Source organism: Nyctereutes procyonoides, unplaced genomic scaffold (genome assembly GCF_905146905.1).
Source record: "Nyctereutes procyonoides isolate TBG_1078 unplaced genomic scaffold, NYPRO_anot_genome, whole genome shotgun sequence".
Classification (NCBI taxonomy): Eukaryota; Metazoa; Chordata; class Mammalia; order Carnivora; family Canidae; genus Nyctereutes; species Nyctereutes procyonoides.
Genome location: NW_026575049.1, coordinates 7,225,090 through 7,245,173, shown reverse-complemented (window position 1 = coordinate 7,245,173; position 20,084 = coordinate 7,225,090). Strand labels below are relative to the sequence as shown.

The following is a 20,084-nucleotide window of genomic DNA, read 5'->3' as shown; positions in this document are numbered from 1 at the left end:
CATTTTATTTTTTATTTATTTATTTATTTTTTAAATTTTCATTTATTTATGATAGTCACACACAGAGAGAGAGAGAGAGAGGCAGAGACATAGGCAGAGGGAGAAGCAGGCTTCATGCACCGGGATCCCGACGTGGGATTCGATCCCGGGTCTCCAGGATCGTGCCCTGGGCCAAAGGCAGGCGCTAAACTGCTGCGCCACCCAGGGATCCCTCCTCTTCATTTTAAAAAACACTGAGACCACTGTAGATTCGCATGCAGTTGAAAGAAATAATACAGAAACACTATATACCCTTTGTCCAGTTTTCCCCAATGGTAACATCTTGCATATAATATAGTATACTACAACCAGGATATTGATACTGATATAATACACCTATGATATTCAGATTTCCCTAGTTTTACATGTAGGTGTGTGATACTTAGTTCCGTTCACTTCTTTTTTTAATTTTTTTTAAGATTTTAATTTATTTATTCATGAGAGGCAGAGACAGAGCCCGAGACTCGGGCAGAGGGAGAAGCAGGCTCCCTGCAGGGAGCCCGACGCAAAACTTGATCCCAGGACCCCAGAATCACGACCCGATCCAAAGGCAGACGCTCAACCACTGAGCCACCCAGGCGTCCCAGTTACATGCAGTTCTAACACATAGGCAGATTAAACAAAAATAATATAGGTATAATGTGTTTTTGTTTAGTTAACACAAATGATTATTTCATTAGCACTTAATAAGGATTTTATGCCACGTATGCAAATAATAACCATACTAACTATATTTAAGACTTATGCTTTAGGGGCAGCCTGGGTGGCTCAGTGGTTTAGCGGTGCCTTCAGCGTAGGGCGTGACCCTGGAGACCCAGCATCAGGTCCCACGTCAGGCTTCCGGCATGGAGCCTGCTTCTCTCTCTGCCTGTGTCTCTGCCTATTTGTTTCTCGAATAAATAAATAAACTCTTAAAAAAAAAAAGACTTATGCTTTAAATTTTTTTAAGATTGAGGAGAGAGAGAGCATGCAAGAGCAGGGAGAAGGAACAAAGGGACAAGCAGACTCTCCACTGAGAAAGGAGCCTGATGTGGGGCTTGATCCCAGGACCCTGGGACCATGACCCGAGCTGAAGGCAGATATTCAACTAACTGAGACACGCAGGTGCCCTGTTTTATTATTTTTTAAATGACAGGGCAGTGCCAACAAAACAAAACAGGCAGCTTTCTTTTTTTAAAAAATAAGCTTTACAACAAAATGGGGTTTGAGCTGAGGACCCAGAGATTAAGAGTTGCATGCTGGGCAGCCCAGTGGCGCAGCGGTTTAGCGCCGCCTGCAGCCCAGGGTTTGATCCTGGGGACCCTGGATCGAGTCCCACATAGGGCTCCCTGTGTGGAGCCTGCTTCTCCCTCTGCCTGTGCCTCTGCCCCTCTCTCTCTCTGTGTCTCTATGAATAAATAAAAAAAAAAAAAAAAAAAAAGAGTTGCATGCTCTACTGACTGAGCCAGTCAGGCAACCCTGACAGGGCAGTACTCTTAATAAAACCCAGCCCATTTATTGGTAGATGTTATTTGTGGTTATGTGATTATGTAAGAGAGAAGGCATAGAAAAAAGAATTGTCTTGCAAAACTTGCAGTTTAAAGAACTAATTTACCCATAAATTTTATGTAGAAAATTAATCCTTTTACTCCAAAAATAAGAGAAAAAGAACTTATTAAGCACTGAAACGTAATTTCCTAAGTGGGAAGTGGGTGTCTTTGAAGAAGCTGAGACATCTTTTCCATTTCCTCTATTAATTTAGGAAGATAATTATAGAACACATTATGATATAGGATGAAAACATAAAGAGGTACTTACGTATTATAGCCATGAATATAAATCTTATGAGCTGTCATTTGTTGCAGTGAAAAAACATGAATTATCATTCGATGAAGTATATCACTAGTTTCTGCAAAAAACTGGTCAAAACCCCAACACTTTTCCTGATCTGCCTCCAGGATGTTTGCAAGAACAGGGGTAAGTAGAACTTGAAGACCCCTAAAATAGTATTGAAAAAGTTACTTGAAGAGTGAATGTTGTATTTTGTCTAGGTACAAGAATCATAATATTTACCAACAAATCAAAGGAACTGCTACAACTTAGATTGATCTAAAATTTTAAAATATCTGCCAACTTTTCAGAAATTCAGGTAACTTAGCTTAAGATCACTTCTCAATCAGGGGTTATGGTATTTTTATGTTACCTTATCTTTTACTGATTATTTCCTTTGATTTGCTCCTTCTCAAATTTTCTTACTTTTCCAAACACATTCTAATGTTATATATATCCATGGCCATCCAGGCAAGATCAATGGATTAGAACCAGGCAGTCACGATGATAAGATAATGGTTGAATTTCAGGATCTTTAATGTCCTTTTAATATAGCTCTCTAATATATAATTTTAATGTTGAATTTATATGCCTTTTGTAGTTTTCTTTACTTCTTTAGAAAGTAAAATTAATATAATTATCCAGCAATCAATTAGTGCCAACTCAACTAGAGATAATCTTTGACTAATAAGCTTAAATTTAAGGGGGAGTGGGTGGGGAGATAGGGTAACTGAGTGATGGATATTAAGGAGAGTATGTGATGTAATAAGCACTGGGTATGATATAAGACTGATGAATCATGGACCTCTACCTCTGAAACCAATTAATACATTATATGTTAATTAACTGAATTCAAATAAAATTTTTAGAAAAAGCTTAAATTTAAAAAAAATTTAAAAAAAGAATGGAAAGGCCTTTATTTTTTCTCATGCTTTCACTGAATTATATAATATACTCAGACTCTCAATTAGCAATTTCAAATAGTTAAAAAAAAGTATATATATATATATATTTAAATGTAGGCTCAATGCTTAGTGTAGAGCCCAACATGGGGCATGAACTCAAAATTCTGAGATCAAGACCTGAACTGAAATCAAGAGTCGGGCGCTTAACTGACTGAGCCACCCAGGTGTCCCTAAACTATATATTGACTATGGTAACAGACACTGGAACAATTCTTTGGTGTGGTTATCATCATTAGTTGGAGGTGGTAGCATGCAAGTCAGTTAAATGAGAATCAACCCAGAAATCTTTGCTACGGGTCTTAGACTGAGCTTTCAAAGCATTGAGAATGTAAGTCTGTGAATGGCAGCAGCTACCTTGTGGCTACCAGCAAAAAGCCTGACCCAGAGTAAAGACAAATCAGAGAAAAGCAGATCTAATGATCTGAAGAGACCAGGTCTTAACGCAACAGTCTGAGTCTAAGGATTCAGCTTGGCTTTGAGTCACATACACATGTGAACTTTCAATGAGAAGGGTCAATCTATATCCTTTTTCACCTACACACTAAGTTATTAGGTCTTTCTCACTTGTTACACAGTTTTGGCTAATACATATAATGATGGTTATCTTTTTTTTTTTTTGCAGTTGTTTTCATTGCTAATTTGTATTAAAGTATTTATAAAAATAAGTTTAAAATATCTTTTGAATTTATTTATAGAAAGAAATTTTGCATTGAAAAAGTACCCACAAATTATAATAGATGTTAAGCTAGTAAATCATAACCTATGTTACCTGTGGATTACACAACTGCCACACTCAGGAAAAATGGAAGTTAATTTAGTAATCAGAAATTCCAAATATTGCTAAGTGTCTTGGCTTTATTTCCAGAGTAAAATCTAAAATAATTTACTCTTTACTTTTAATTTCCTTCTCCTTAAATTTTTCTTTGAGGTAACAGAATTCATGTCTGATAATATAATTTTTTTGAGTTCTGGTTGCTAAGTTAAAGAAGACCCATCTGAACATTTGAGATGCTGAAAAAAGTAGTAGAAAATGATTAATTCTCCCCTTTTCAATAATATGAAGACTTTTTTAAAATGAGGATATTACTAAACTTATTGAGTGTTCTTTAGAACTCTAGTTATTCCCATCTGTACCACTATTTGTGGTCTGTCAATATGGATGGTCACTACAGAAGATGCCAAGGTCCTAAGCTGGATCTCTACTCAGGACAGAATTCTAAGACTAGTGATTAGCAATTTCAAAAATGTTTGTCCTCTGTCCTAATAGAGATCTGACAAAACTATTTATATAGATCAGAATCAATCTTTATAGTGCCACAAGGCCAAAGATGACAAATCAAAGCACATCTAAAACATAGTAACATCTTACAAACCCCCCCTGAAAACCCAAATCAAACTATACTTAAGTATTTGTGATTTTAGTCAATAAAGATTTCAAACACTGAAGTGTAGAACAGAACTGGATACACCATACTGACCGAGAAAGACTACAAGAAACAGGCATGTCTCTACTCCAGTCGATTGGCCCATTTTCTGCTTTCTGTACTCCAGATATTGCACCAGAAGGCTTTCCAGTAATTATTTTATACCTTGGGAGGAATAAATGCAGAATAAAATAAGCAGTTCATTATTGCATGGTGTATCAATGGGCTTTGCAAAAATATTTCCTCAGTTGCACCTACAATTATCTACTAGACGAAACTTTGTGATTGATGTTCACAGGATCCATAAAACAATCAAAATACTTTGAATCTGACTGACTGAAGTAGAATAGTGTGGTTGTACGATTATTTTATATATGCCATAATTAATTTTCATTGGGATCTCAGAGTGACATATAACAGCATCTTGATGTTGACAACAAAAATATTAATTTTCCATCTGAAAAAATCGAGCAAACACAAAAAAGTTATGTTACAGATGTTTCTAGGCCATAAAAATTCATTTTACCCATATTATCCAAAGGCAGTCAACTAGACTATGAAATTACTGCAGGATGAACAATAGCATTCTTTTTTTTTTTTAAGAAAACAACAGTATACATAGTACAGTATCAGAAAGATTTTTTGAAAATCAAAAAAATACACAGACATACAGGAATAGGGGGTGTGTACCAACATTAAAAGCCAAATTTAACTGGATCCTTGAGGTAGGTGATAAAAAAAAAAAAAGAGGTGGAGAAAGGGCTGGAGGGGAAAGCAAAGGAATACCATAAAGATGTAGCAAGTCAATGAGAGAGAGTCCATGAAACCTGGCAGGTTTCAACACTTTCCTAAACAAAACCTGAGAGCGGGAGAAAAATAAGGGTTCCATGCCTTCAGAAATACTTTCATCCAGATGAAAATGTAAAACATAATACAGCAGTCTTACATAAGTTTATAGATATTATTTCTGGCATGACTTTTTGTTCGTTTGTTTAATGTCTACAGAAATGTGCTCTGAGCAAATCAATATATTCTCTAAGAAGCAGAAGACACTAGTACCACTGATTTTGACCACCTGCTGCTTTCTCAGGAGAGGCAGCCAGGAGTTCGGTTTTAACATTTTTCACAGAAGAAGGAATTTAATGTGAAAAGTAAGTTGCATTCACATGGGAAAAGATCTGACTATGGAGAAGTAAGTAGAGATATGACATTAATGCAAGAAAGAAGTGGTGAACAGAATGAGTGGCACAATTCTTAAAATTTCTGGAAAAGCTTTACTCATTTTGATAAGATCCATATATAAATACACTGATGACATGAAATGAGATACCAAGGAACAACACTGCTATAACGTGATGAATGCATCCTTCAATAGTAAAACAGTCCATTACTATCTCAAGCACCTCTGAACATTATCAGTGTTCATGAAAAGCTGTGCATATAAAGAAATAAATTCTTCTAATGGGGTTTCTGTGCACATGAGGACAAAAATTATCATTTTGTCACGTTTCCTTTATTAGGGAACATCATGCTTTTATTTAAGCCATTTTTAGGGCAGCAAAAAATGCTGCAAAATCTTTAAAATATATGTATGACTATAAAAACATGATTAACTGTTAGGCACAATTTAGGTTTAAGGAGAAAAACACAAACTGACTCTCAGCCTTCATTAATGAAAAGATTTTTATAAAAGAGGCACTGCTGTAAAGCAGGCTCAAAATGACATTATACCAAGACCATTAGTACAGTAATGGATGAGTCTTCTTTGCATGAATATTCAGACTGTCCTTGCTGAAAACATTCAGATATACAGGTTTTAGCAAGAGTCACTGTATCAATTGGTTCTACCTCCTCAAATCAACAAACATATTGAAAAATATTCTCCTTCAATTTCCAGAAGTGAGATTAAAGACTATATTCTTATAGTTGTGACTATTTAAATCATGTCTGCTTACAAAAGGCAGGTAAAATGCAAAGGTCTGAGAGAAATATTAAGATCTAATGAATGATTGGACACACTGGGCTGCAGTGAGTTACTGTCCCAGAACATTCTCTAAACAGCATTTATAACCTTACAGCTTTTTTTTTTTTTAATTTTTTTTTATTTATGATAGGCACACAGTGAGAGAGAGAGAGAGGCAGAGACACAGGCAGAGGGAGAAGCAGGCTCCATGCACCAGGAGCCCAACGTGGGATTCGATCCCGGGTCTCCAGGATCGCGCCCTGGGCCAAAGGCAGGCGCTAAACCGCTGCGCCACCCAGGGATCCCAACCTTACAGCTTTATGTGTACACAGATTGGCCCTTTCTCATGAAGCAGGGTCATTCACTAATTTTTCTTACAATAAAAAGACATGTGGTCAGTGTAGAGATGTTTATAAAAAATTTCACATCTAGAATTCCATTTCTCTTTCCTCCTTTATTTGGTGTACCAACAGTGATTTTATACAAGGTAACTATTTCCCAATAATTATGGCAGTACCTAAAAGTATAATGTACTACTAAAGTACATTTTTAGCCTTTGGACTGAAACCACGACACTAGAAAAAAAATTATTAAATGTTATATATGTATATTAAATGTTATTTCTGAAATGGTAAAAGAAATCAGATCAGGGTAAAAATCTTTTTTTTTTAAACTTAGAAAAAAATTATTCATTCATTCGAGACACAGAGAGAGAGAGAGAGAGGCAGAGACACAGGCAGAGGGAAAAAACAGGTTCCATGCAGGGAGCCCGACATGGGACTTGATTTCGGTCTCTAGGATCACACCCCGGGCTGAAGGGGGTGCTAAACTGCTAAAGCCAACTGGGGACCCCCCCCCCCGCCTTTTTAAAAAATTTTATTTCTCTTAAATCTGGTAATGGTTCTAGTACCTCACAGAGTTATTCTTTTTTTTCAGTTATATAAAGGAAAAACATCCCGATTAGTACACATAGAGAAATAAACAGTGTGTTGAAATCGAATCCAGAAGTATATTTTTAATAATGGACCAAAGAATGATGCCATTTACACTTTGTATATAAAATACTTAAACACAATATGAAAAATTATGCCTTTATAAGGTTGCATTCTTATTCAAAACAAAATAGCATGAAATACCAGAAATGATGGCTAAAAGCAATTTTCATTAGTGTACATCCCTAATGCATGATGAAACAAAATAATACGGAAATACATTTTAAAAAGTATTTCTAATTTCAGATGGAGAAACCACTTACATCACTTCCTTATTTCTACGTGGCCCTTCAAATGGTCTAAATGGCAGTGATCCAGTAGCTGCATGGTAAAATGTTACCCCAATGCTCCAAAGATCAACTGTTGCTCCATATTTCTTCTGATGATCTTTTCTTAGTACTGCTCTCTCATACATATCAGGATGCTTAAAAAAAAGGATGAAGAAACTAACTTGTATTCCATGGTAATACATTACACACAAATGGATGTTCAAAAACACCTACAAATTCCGTCATATTTTCCAAATAATTTTACTTCCCCAATCTGAAAAGACTATTTCTTTTTCTTTCTTTCTTTCTTTTTTTTGATTTGTGAGAGAGAATGAGCACAAGCAGGTGGAATGGCAGCAGAGGGAGAAATAGACTTCCCCCTGAGCAAGGAGCCTGATGTGGGCCTTGATCCCAGGATTCTGGGATTATGACCTGAGCTGAAGGCAGATGTTTAACTGACTGAACCACCCAGGCATTCCTGAAAAGAGTATTCTACGTTTTTTTTTTTTTTCTTTTACTCAAACCTCCAATACCATCCTTCCTTTGATTCTCAATTTTGAAACCTCACTTCATACTTCAATGAGGAAATGGAAGCAATCAGAGATCAATTCTCCCTTATGCCTTTTATCAAATACCAACCTACCTGAATCCATGTCCGGACTCCAGGCCTACTTTCCAGTTATGATGGAACTGCTCCTATCAAGGGTTAACTTTTCCATCTGTGCTGTGGAACCTACCTTATCGTTTCAACAATTCCAGCAATTATCCCTTTTAATTTTTAAGTTTTATTTATTTATTTAAGGGAGTACACAAGCAGGGGGAGTGGCAGAGGGAGAGGGAGAAGCAAGCTTCCCACTGAGCAGGGAGCCCTGTGCAGGCCTTGATCCCAGGACCCTGGGACCATGACCCAAGCCAAAGGCAGATGCCCAACCATGTGAGCCACCCACGTGCCCTAACACTTTTAGGTTTCAATTTCCCCCACTGAATCATTTCTTTCAGTTTACATACATGCTTTAAGATCTCCCGTCTCCCTCCCTCCCTTCCTTTTTTAAAGAAGATGGGGCGGGAGGGGGAGTATAAGAGAGAATCTTAAGCAGGCTCCACACCCAGTGCAGAGACCAGGGCTCCATCTCGTGACTCTGATATCATGACCTGAGCCAAAATCAAGAGCTGGATGCTTAACTGACTGAGCCATCCAGGCATCCCTAAGATCTCCCATTTAAAAAAAAAACAAACCTAAATTGACTCCACAACCCTTTGAGTTATGACCCAATTCTCTGCTTCTCATCATAGCAAAACTTCTTAAAATAGCTGTTCACCTGATAACTGCCTCATTTCCTCATCTCCCATTTAGACCTACGGCATTAAATATTATCTATATACTTTAACTCCCAAAACTATTTCCTGCCCTGACCTCCAGATTCATATATTCTACTATTTTTTTAAAGGCTTTTATTTATTTATTCAGGCAGATGTGTGTGTGTGTGTATATGTGTGTGTATATATGTGTGTATATACATGTGCGTATATATATGTGTGTGTGTGAGTGTGTGTATATATATGTGTGTGTGTATGTATGTATGTATATATATAGGGGTGGGGGGAGACAGAGACACAGGCAGAGGGAGAAGCAGGCTCCATGCAGGGAGCCCGACGTGGGACTCGATCCCAGGTCTCCAGGATCAGGCCCTTGGGCTGAAGGCAGCGCTAAACTGCTGAGCCAACTGGGCTGCCCATACTATTTTCTTTAATGACTAAAAAGTAGCTCAAACTTCATCATATCTAAAAGAGACTTTTGGTCTTCATTCTCAGCTGGTTTCCTTCTAATCTTTATCCTCTAGGAAAGAAGTACCATCATTTATCTAGTTGCTTATACCCCAAACCTAACAGGCAGCCTTGATTCCTTTTTCTCATCCCTCACATGCAATCCATCAGAGCAAGTCATATGGACTCTGAGATAAAAATCAAATTTTTTAGAATTATTTCAGAGGGTTAACTGGGGATGTAGCAACAACCCAGCCAAATAGCTAATCTGATGTTAAACACATGACTTTAAGCCCTGGAGACACTATACTAGAGTTCTGGAGTACAGATACATCTCATAGGACATGGCGTAGGAGCTTAAAGGTCCAGACAGAGATTCTGATGGACATTTAGTTCTGCAGAATACAACCAGGAGTCATACATGCTTAGCCTCCTGACATATGCCTTTATAAAAGTTATGCATTAGAACTTTAAGATTCTTGAAAGATAAAGCTATAAGTGTGTACTCTGGACCAAAGTAGAATCATCATCCAAATCAAAACAAATGCCTTAAAAACAAAACAAAACAAAACAAAACAAAACAAAACAAAACAAAAGCCTTATGACACTGTGGTATGTGGCTGTGGCCCAAGGACTGGGAACCAATGCAGATAACACTACTACTAGGAGGGTGCTTCTAAATGATGCAATCCATGAATCTGACTCCCAAAGGGTCACAATCCCTGGAGACAGTGTGTGTGTGTGTATGTTTGTGTGTGTGTAATGGGGGGGGTAGGGAGGTGGAAGGGTAGGGGTGGGGGAAATTGGGAAATACATTGTAATGAGAAACCAAAAGACGTGATAAACATGAGGGGTTTGAAGTGACTGTCAAAACATACGCCTACCAGACATATGGGGTCTATGCAGTTTTGCTGGTTTTGTGGTATAGCACAGAAACTACTGTCCTTAGAAGTGCTGGTCAGACCTTTGACCAGTAGGTAGTACTTAGTGTAGAAATGGTGCTGTGAACAGAGTACCTGGATATGCCCGATATCCTCTAGCACACGAGGGTGGCACGCTGGGAAGAGGAGATACAATGATTCTAGAAAGAGATGAAGGGGGAATCTCCTCAAAAGGTGCAATAATACATTTCCTAACTGGTAGAATTCCCCACAGAGTGACTGACTGATGATCCTGGCTTAATACATGCTGGTTAGACATACCTGTGCTCACTGGCTCTCTCCTGAATGTGCTTCTTGTTTGTATAGAGCCTGGGTCTACACATATGGCATAGGAACATAAGGATAAAGCTACTGTAAAGCTCTCAGTGTATATTATTCAGATATCCATCATATTAAAAATGGTGAAGAAAGAATACTGAAGTTTTCTTTGGACTTCCACAAATAAAGGGAAGGAAGATTTGAGATCTGGTCTGGGAATTCCAAAATGAGAAAAATATTCACTTTAACATAAATACTTCTAGATTGCTGAGCTTCAGGTTATTAACTCTTTTTATAACTTTTGGTATACTGTATTTGAAAAGAGGACTGGGCATAGTCTGAAATAGGAAAGAGATTAGAGTAAAATTTCAACCTGTAGTACAGCATGAACTCTGGGGAGTTAATTTAATGTTCAGTTCTTTCCATTTTAAAAGTCTGTTAAGAGGCAAAAGCTAAACTCATACAACTCAATACCAAACCCCACAAATAATCTGATTAATAAATGGGCAGAGGACCTGAAAAGACATTTTTCTGAAGAAGACAAACAGATGGCCAACAGGAAAAGATGCTCAACGTGACTCATCATCAGGGAAATGTAAATCAAAACCATGAAATATCACCTCACACCAGTCAGAATGGCTAGTATAAAGAGACAAGAAATGACAAGTGTAGGCAAGGATGTGGAGAAAAGGGAATCCTCGGGCACCATTGTTGGGAATGTAAACTCGTGTAGCCACTGTGTTGAAATAGTACGGGGATTCTTTGAAAAATTAAATATACTCTTTAAAAAAAGATTTTACTTATTTATATTAAAGAGAGAGAGAGAGAGAGAACAAAAGAATATACGCAGGGGGAAGGGCTGAGGGAGAAGCAGACTCCGTTGAGCACAGAGACTGACACGGTGCTCGATCCCAGCACCCCGGGATCATGACCTGGGTCGAAGGCAGACCCTTAACCGAGTGAGCCACCCAGACACCCCAGCTTTTTCTTTTAATATAGATCTATAGCATTAGTAAAATTAACTTATGAGTGTTATCAAACAAGAATCTTTTTTTTTTTTTAAGATTTTATTTATTTATTCATAGGGACAAAGAGAGAGAGGCAGAGACACAGGCAGAGGAGAAGCAGGCATCATACAGAGAGAGCCTGATGTGGGACTCGATCCAGGGTCTCCAGGATCACGCCCTGGGCTGCAGGCGGCGCTAAACCGCTGCGCCATCAGGGCTGCCCCCAAACAAGAATCTTTTACCAGAAAAATAACAGCATCCTTAGATACCAATATCTAATTCCCTCATTACATACCATATAATAAGAATAAAAGTTTTATCTTTGTCATAAAAGTTACATTTTATAGTGAACTAGTTGAGCAGTTACCCATATTTACAGCATATTCAGCTTTAAATAAGTTAGTGATACATGACTTACCAAATATTCTTCTGTGCCATACAGAGAAACAAACTGTTCATCATCTTCTAATTCTCTAGCTGCGCCAAAATCTGTGAGCTTGTACACAGACTGTCCATCTTCCCCAATAACACGCATGATATTTCCTGGTTTGATGTCACGGTGTACTATGCCGTTTTCTCGGAGATGATTCATTCCACCCACTTAATAAAACAAAAGAAATCATAATGTAGGCATTTATGCATATATGTGTGAACATCAAATTCATTGATATCATTCACTCATATTCATTCAATATGTTTTTCCATAAGTTGGTCTAAAGTCATTTTTGCCAAAGAAGGAATAGATGGTATTTTACATTTTATATCTCATGTCTGAGTAAGAGTAAGGATCAATATGGTCTAAGGAAGAATCTAATCTCTCTTAATTAAATACTATTAGGAAAAAAGGAACAAAATGGTCTTAAGCATATGACTTCCTGAATTACTTTTGGTTATATATAGGAAGGTAATCTGCCTAAACTTAAGGATAATGGTTTCTGAGAAAGATATCAAATTTTCACCATAATTTCATATTTCTTTAGCTTGGGAAAAAATTCCGTTAAGAAAGTAAACTGGACTCAATACATAAAACAGTAAAAAATAGAGGCAGTGTCAGATTGGCTTCTGTAAGAATATACTTCTTGTAAGTTTAAAGCTGTTCTTCAAAGGCCATTTCCCCTTTTTTTAAGGATAAAGATGGCTATGTTAGTGAAATTCAGCTGTTTGGCTGACTGGCAGTGCCACTGAATGCTAGTTTGAAACATTTGACAGCTGACAGGTGAATGTCCAAATATAACATGAAAATCAGTTTAGGGGCATCACATTCAATTATGGAAACTCAGGGCTACTGGTATTCTTAGGAAGTCATAGATTATTTATAACTTCTACTTGGTTAAACAGGCTGTAGCATATATTGCTTCTCTCTCATCTTATCCTTGCCTAAAGGGTCTCCACACTGCTTCTAGTGTCAAGTTTAAGAATTCCCACTAACCTTATGCCTTCTTTATCACTGGACTTTTCCCATTCCTCAAATACTGATTCACTCCTCGTCAAGAAGATATTATTCCCTTTGGGTGCCATATTCTTTTTTTTTTTTTAAATAGCTTTGAGATAAAATTCACGCATCATAAAATTCAGCCTTTTAAAGTATACAATTGAGTAGTTTTTAGAAGAGTCAAAGTGTACAACCATCACCACTATTTTCAGAACATTTTCATTATGCCAAAAAGAAACCCCATACCCATTAGCAGTCACTCAAGTCTGCCATCCCCTCTAGCCCCTGGCAACCACTAATCTGCTCTCTGTTTCCATGGATTGGCCTATCCCAGGCATTTCTTTCTTTTTCTTTTTTCTTTCTTTCTTTTTTTTTTTTTTTTTAAGATTTTACTTATTCATGAAAGACACAGAGAGAGGCAGAGACCAAGAGGGAGAAGCAAGCTCTATGCCGGGAGCCCGATGAAGGACTCAATCCCTGGACCGGGATCACACCCTGAGCCGAAGGCAGATGCTCAACCACTGAGCTACCCAAGTGTCCCATCCTGGGCATTTCCTATAAATGAGATCATAAATACTGTGACCTTTTGTGTCTGGTTTCCTTCACTTAGCATAATTTTTCAAGGTGCATCCATGAGATAGCATGTATCAGTACTTTTTCTTTTTTTTTAAAGTAAGCTCTAGGCCCCATATGGGACTTGAACTCACGACCCAAAGACCAAGAGTGGTATGTTCTACTGACTGAGCCAGCCAGGCGCCCCATTTTTTTTTTTCATGAAAGAGTAATATGTCATTGCATGGATATTTTGCTTATTTACCAGTTGATGGACACTTGGGCTATTTCCATTTTTTGGGTATTATGCATACTGGTGTACAAGTTTTTGTGTGCATATGTTTTTAGTTCTTTTAGGTAAATACTTAGGAATAGAACTGCTAAGTCATATGGTAATTCTATGTTTAATCTTTTGAGGAACTACTAGACTGTTGTCCAAAGTGGCTGTACCTTTGTACAGTCCCACCAGCTATATGAGGGGTCCAACTTCTTCACATTCTTGCTAAACCTGTTTTTGTCTTTTTAAAATTTTATTTATTTGAGAGAGAAAGAGAGAGAGAGCGAGAGTGTGTATGTGTGTGCGTGAGCACAAGGAGGGGAAGAGGTGGACGGAGAGGATCTCAAGCAGGCTCCCTGCTAAGCACAGAGCCCAAAGCAGGGCTCAATCTCATGGCCCTGAGATCATGACGTAAGCCCAAACCAGAAGTCGGATATTCAACTGACTGGGCCACCCAGATGCCCGTTTTGTCTTTTTGATTTGGCCATGCTAGTACGTATGAAGTGCTATCATTTTGTGGTTTTGATTTGCATTTCCCTAATGACCAACAGCCCTGAGCATCTTTTTATGTGTTGTTGGCCATGTATGTGTATCTTCTTCTTTTTTTTTTAAAGATTTATTTATTTATTCAAGATAGACATAGAGAGAGAGAGAGAGAGGGGGGGGGGGCGCAGAGACACAGGAGGAGGGAGAAGCAGGCTCCAAGCCGGGAGCCCAACGTGGGACTCGATCCCGGGACTCCAGGATCGCGCCCTGGGCCAAAGGCAGGCGCTAAACCGCTGAGCCACCCAGGGATCCCCCTATGTCTATCTTCTTTAAAGAAATCATTATCAAATCTTTTGCCTACTTTATTTTTTCCTTTTGCCCATTTTTAAATTGGCTCATTTGTATTTTGACTGTTGTCAGGATAAAAATTCCTTATTAGATATATGATTTACAAATATTTTCTCTCACTCTATGGCCTGTCTTTTCACTTACTTGATATTATCCTCTGAAACATAAAGGTTTTTAATGTTGATGAAATCCAATTTACCTATTTTTTCTTTTTGTACCTATGCTCTTGATGTCATATCTAAGAAAGTATTGCAAAAAAGGTCTTTGGTTTTGAATATAAAAAGAATGTCTTATCTTTAAAAATTCTTATGTCATTAGGGGCACGTGGGTGGCTTAGTCAGTTAAGGGTCCGACTCTTAATTACAACTTGGGTCTTGATATCAGGGTAGTGAGTTTAAGCTCCGTGATGGGCTCCATGGTGGGTGTGAAGCCCATAAAAAATTTTTTTTAATGTCATTAAATTGTGTATGCATATATCTATAAAATCATATAAACAAACATACCCACATCTCGCAAAACAATTAAGAATTCAGACTCTGGCAGTCCATAGGCATTAGATGGCTCTTCTAAAACAGTATATAAACTTCCACATGGACAAAATTCCATAATAAGTACTTTATGTCTTGTTGTTGTCTGGAAAAAAAAATCACTAATTGGGACTCAATATAAAAAATAAGTTTTTATCATTTGCTAGTACTTACCTGATTTCACTTAAATGCAGAATCTACTACAATGATGAAGGCACTGTGAACTGCTTTACCTGGGATTTGTTAAATATTTACAATCAGTAAATATTTAACATGTAACAATTAACATCTTTTCCCCCCTCCTTTTTAACAATTAACATCTTCTAAATATACAACACATGTAACAATTAACATCTAAACTCCTATTGGATTTGTTTTTTTTTTTAAGATTTTATTCATTCATTCATTCATTCATTCATTCATTCATTCATGAGAGGCACAGAGAGAGGCAAAGACACAGGCAGAGGGAGAAGCAAGCTTCATACAAGGAGCCTGAAAAACAACAACAACAACAACAACAAAAAACCAAGGAGCCTGATGTGGGACTTGATCCCAGGACCCCGGGTGACACCCCGAGCCAAAGGCAGACTCTCATCCACTGAGCCTCCCAGGAACCCCTGGATTTGTTTTTGAAGACAATCAAACCACAATGAAAGTTGCCTAATCTGAATTAGAAAATCACTGTTACACTATTATAATGGTTGTTTAAAAATTATCTTAACCTTCAAATACATAATAATACATTTAGGACATTAATCTTCTAACAAATCTTTTAAAACACCTGAAATTCTTCTCATGACAAGTGCTTTTACTTCAGGGAATGCAGTGCTAGTCTTAGAAACAAATAGATGGCCGTTGTAGTCCCTAACAACGTTCTAGTCTATCCATCTGCATTTGAGCTACTGATTTGTTTTAAACCTTTTAATGTACCACTGACTATAAGATACACCATCAATTTAAGAACAGCTTTAGAGGGAAAAAGAAATAACCACCAAATTACATATATATACTGATTATAAGATATATGCCCATTTCAGGATCTTGAAAATGTGATTATGGAGTGTTAAAATCCTGCATTCATCTCCAATTTTTCATCCTTTCCTTTATAATTTTTTCTACATATCCCCAAAACAGTTTTATAAAATATTTTGTATTTCTCTACTATTAGTTATAAGAAGAGATAAATAACTTTAAAAGACTTTCTAAATAATCAAATAATATGTTGACTGTTGAAAATTTGGGAAATACTCATAATTCCATCACCCAGAGAGAATTATGCTAGTATTTTGGTGCATTTCCTTTCAGTCTTTTTCCTATATATCAAATCACATTATAGATACATAACACTATTTGTACATAATACCGTATTTTCCAGATCATACCGCGTATCTAGTCTTAATCCTGTTTTTCTCCCATAACATTACACACAAGCACGTTCCCAGGTGATTAAAACTTTGGTAAATCTCTCTTTTCATTACTGCTTAACTATTGTGTAACAAAGAATAAATTTTATCCTATAAGGTAAAGCATTTGTCTGTCCGCGGCTACTAAGAGGTGGTCACTAAGCATCTGAGTATCTTGTCTGCTAGAAGTCTTTCTTTCAATGAGGGCTTTGGCCATGTAACAGTTTAATGATGTGACTTTACAACAGGGGTTTTAGGATGTACGCGTCTATCTCAATTTCCAGAGGAAATTGAGACTAAAGGTATTGACCTGAACCTCTGGAAAGGGCTAAACACTAAAGGCAGGCAGTATGTGATTAAGTCCCAATAAAAACTCTGGACACCAAAGGCTCAAGTGAGTTTCTGAGGCTAGTGACTTTCAGTGCATACTGTCATGCATCATTATGTATCTACGAGGACAAGCAAGATTAATGTTTGGAATCCTCCTATATAGTGTCCTATGAATTTCTTCCTTTGGTTTTAATTTTTTAAAGATTTATCTATCTATCTATTTATTTATTTATGAATGATAGACACACACAGAGAGAGAGAGAGAGAGAGAGAGATAAAGTCAGAGACACAGGGGGAGGGAGAAGCAGGCTCCATGCTGGGAGCCTGACGTGGGACTCGATCCCGGGACTCCAGGATCGCGCCCTGGGCCAGAGGCAGGCGCTAAACCGCTAAGCCACCCAGGGATCCCCTTCCTTTGGTTTTAATTTGTATCTTTTGCTATATAATAAAACCGTAACTGTGAGCATAGTGCTTTCCTGAGTTCTAAGAGTCATACAACATTCTATTTTTAAGATTTTATTTATTTATTTGAGGGAGAGAGAGAGAGAGCGAACATGAGTGGGGGGAGGAGCAGAAGGAAGGGACAAGCAGACCCCCTGCTGAGCTTAGAGCCTGACATGGCTGGATCCCAAGGCCGTAGGATTATGATCTGAGCCTAAACCAAGAGTCGGATACTTAACTGACTGAGCCACCCAGGTGCCCTGAGTCATTCAACATTCTAACAAATTGTCAAATCTGGGAGTAGTCATGAGGAGCCCCCAATTTTTTTTTTTTAAAGATTTTATTTATTCATGAGAGACAGAGAGAGAGAGAGAGAGGCAGAGACACAGGCAGAGGGAGAAGCAGGCTCCATGCAGGGAGCCTGATGTGGGACTCAATCCCAGGACTCCAGGATCACGCCCTGGGCTGAAGGCGGCACTAAACCACTGGGCCACCAGGGCTGCTCTGTTTTTTTTTTTTTTTTTTTAAGATTGTATTTATTTATTCATGAGAGACATTGAGAGAGAGGCAGAGACAGGCAGAGGGAGAAGCAGGTTCCATGCAGGGAGCCCAAGGTGGGACTCGATCCCGGGACCCCAGGATCACGCCCTGGGCCAAAGGTAGGGGCCAAACCCTTGAGCCACCCAGGGATCCCTGAGGAGCTCCAAATTTGTAGCCAGCTGGTCTGAAGTGATGGTAGCCCTAGGAAACTCATTCAGCTAGTGTCTGAATGAGTGGAGTCCTGTGGGGACTGTTCTCTTTGACTATGTAGTATGGCGTCAAACTCTTCGGTCATTGGTGTCCGAAGTGTTGAACAGGGGATCCCTGGGTGGCTCAGCGGTTCAGCGCCTGCCTTTGGCCCAGGGTGTGATCCTGGAGTCCCGGGATCAAGTCCCACGTCAGGCTCCCGGCATGGAGCCTGCTTCTCCCTCTGCCTGTGTCTCTGCACCCCCCCCCCTCTCTATGTCTATCATAAATAAATAAATAAATAAATCTGAAAAAAAAGAAGTCTTGAACAAACTTGGCAGTCTGGAGGGCTACACTCTTAACCTTGAGCACAACAAACTGCATAACTATCCATCACATATTCTTTTTTTTTTTCCATCACATATTCTAACTTATTTTACCACTCTTTATTATAAATAGGGCAGTAATGAACATCTTTGTGCATAAAACTGTTATTTACATTTCTGATTAGTTCCTAAGAAGTACTCGCTAAAAATGAAATCAGTATAAGGAATACAAACTGCCAAACTATTATTCAAAATGTATGATTTTATTGATTACTCATATCTAAAGGGATTAAACTAAATTTCTATTTCCATTACTTCTAGAGAATTTTCCTAATGACATTCTTATTTTCACTGTTTCTCCCTAAAGTCAATTCTATCTTTTACATACTATATTAACATATATAGTATATACTTTATATACTGTATTGATTTCTGGATTCTTCTTTTATAAAGCCTTCTTTGTATTGTTTGATTTGCTCCTTTTATAATTATGTCAATTTAACTTCACCTAGTTTTTGGTTTTAGTAAAAATACTGATAACCATATTCTTTTCTTTTTTTTAAAAAAAAGATTTATTTATTTATTCAGAGAGAGAGAGAGAGAGAGAGAGAGGCAGAGACACACAGGCAGAGGGAGAAGCAGGCTCCATGCAAGGAGCCCGATGTGGGACTTGATCCCGGGTCTCCAGGATCACACCCCAGGCTGTAGGCGGCGCTAAACAGCTGCGCCACCGGGACTGCCCTGATAACCATATTCTTTACTCTTAGTTCTTATACTACTTTTTTGGATTCCATGATACTTCATTTCCATTGTTTTATCTCTTCAAGAACCTTTGATGACAGAGTGTTTGGTTATATGAGCTCTCATTTTCACCATTTAAAAAACTCATTGTTTATAAAACAATTTTTTATATTAGGTCATACCTCCTGGATTGCAATAACTACAACAAATAGGACAAGATTACCTAAAACTTGATTACTTACCTCCTCTTCAATAGCAAATAATTTGACAATATTTTTGTGATTGAGTTTTTTTAACACTTCAAATTCTCTCATTTGAACATCCACTGGACGAAGGAAGCTTATGTTATTAAACACTTTGATAGCAAATAAGTCACCAGTTTTCTAAAAAAAAAAAAAAAGAGAGAGAGAGAGAGAAAGGTCTTATTTATTTATAATATTATAATGAAGAATAAAAAAATACTACTAGAATTAGCTGTAACAATTTATCTGTCTTATAGAACACCCAAATATTTTTCAGCATAGGTAATTGTAGTAGGGCTCTTGATTTCCTTTTAAAGTTAAAAGCATGCAACTCTTGATCTCAGGGCCGTGAGTTCAAGTCCCACATTGGGCCTACAGCCTACTTAAAAATAAGTAAATAAAAGTTAAAAAAAAGAAAAGAAAAGAAAAGAAAAGCTTCCACTATGATACCTGAGGCAAAGACAGGCATTTATATATAAGAAGATAAGAACTCAAAAAAAAAAAAAAAAAGAACTCTAATAATACCAGATGTGAGAGTATATTTTATTTTTATTGTATTTTTTTTGAGAGTATATTTTAGATAAGAAAGTCAGATAAGAAACTCAGAAGGGTTTCTCCAGGGCCTAATAATTTAAAAACTAAACAAAACAGCAAAAGAGAGATTGAAAACAATATTCCATATATGAAATTTCACTAAGAAACTCAAGGTAATGAAATTAACTGTTAAGAAACACTCGAGAGCACCCGGGTGGTGCGGTTTCAGCTCACAATGTCATGGGTCCTGGAACTGAGCCCTGCATCAGGCTCTACGCCTGGTGGGGA

The 20,084-nt window shown here is 37.7% G+C and overlaps 1 protein-coding gene across 3 annotated transcripts in view; it reads right to left on the bottom strand.

Annotated features, from left to right (window-relative positions):
• The window catches only part of TBK1 (TANK binding kinase 1), a 40,421-nt gene that overhangs the window by 13,386 nt on the left and 6,951 nt on the right, over positions 1-20,084 (bottom strand). For 2 of the 3 annotated variants that reach the window (XM_055328741.1, XM_055328742.1), the window contains exons 3-8: positions 19,263-19,403; positions 15,030-15,159; positions 11,850-12,031; positions 7,456-7,616; positions 4,292-4,402; positions 1,837-2,016 (exon numbers count right to left, since the gene is read on the bottom strand). In XM_055328741.1, the coding sequence (XP_055184716.1) occupies positions 1,837-2,016; positions 4,292-4,402; positions 7,456-7,616; positions 11,850-12,031; positions 15,030-15,159; positions 19,263-19,403 (905 nt within the window). Of the gene's footprint in view, positions 1-1,836; positions 2,017-4,291; positions 4,403-7,455; positions 7,617-11,849; positions 12,032-12,860; positions 13,224-15,029; positions 15,160-19,262; positions 19,404-20,084 lie in introns of those variants that run through there. The other variant, XM_055328743.1, reaches the window with a different exon arrangement.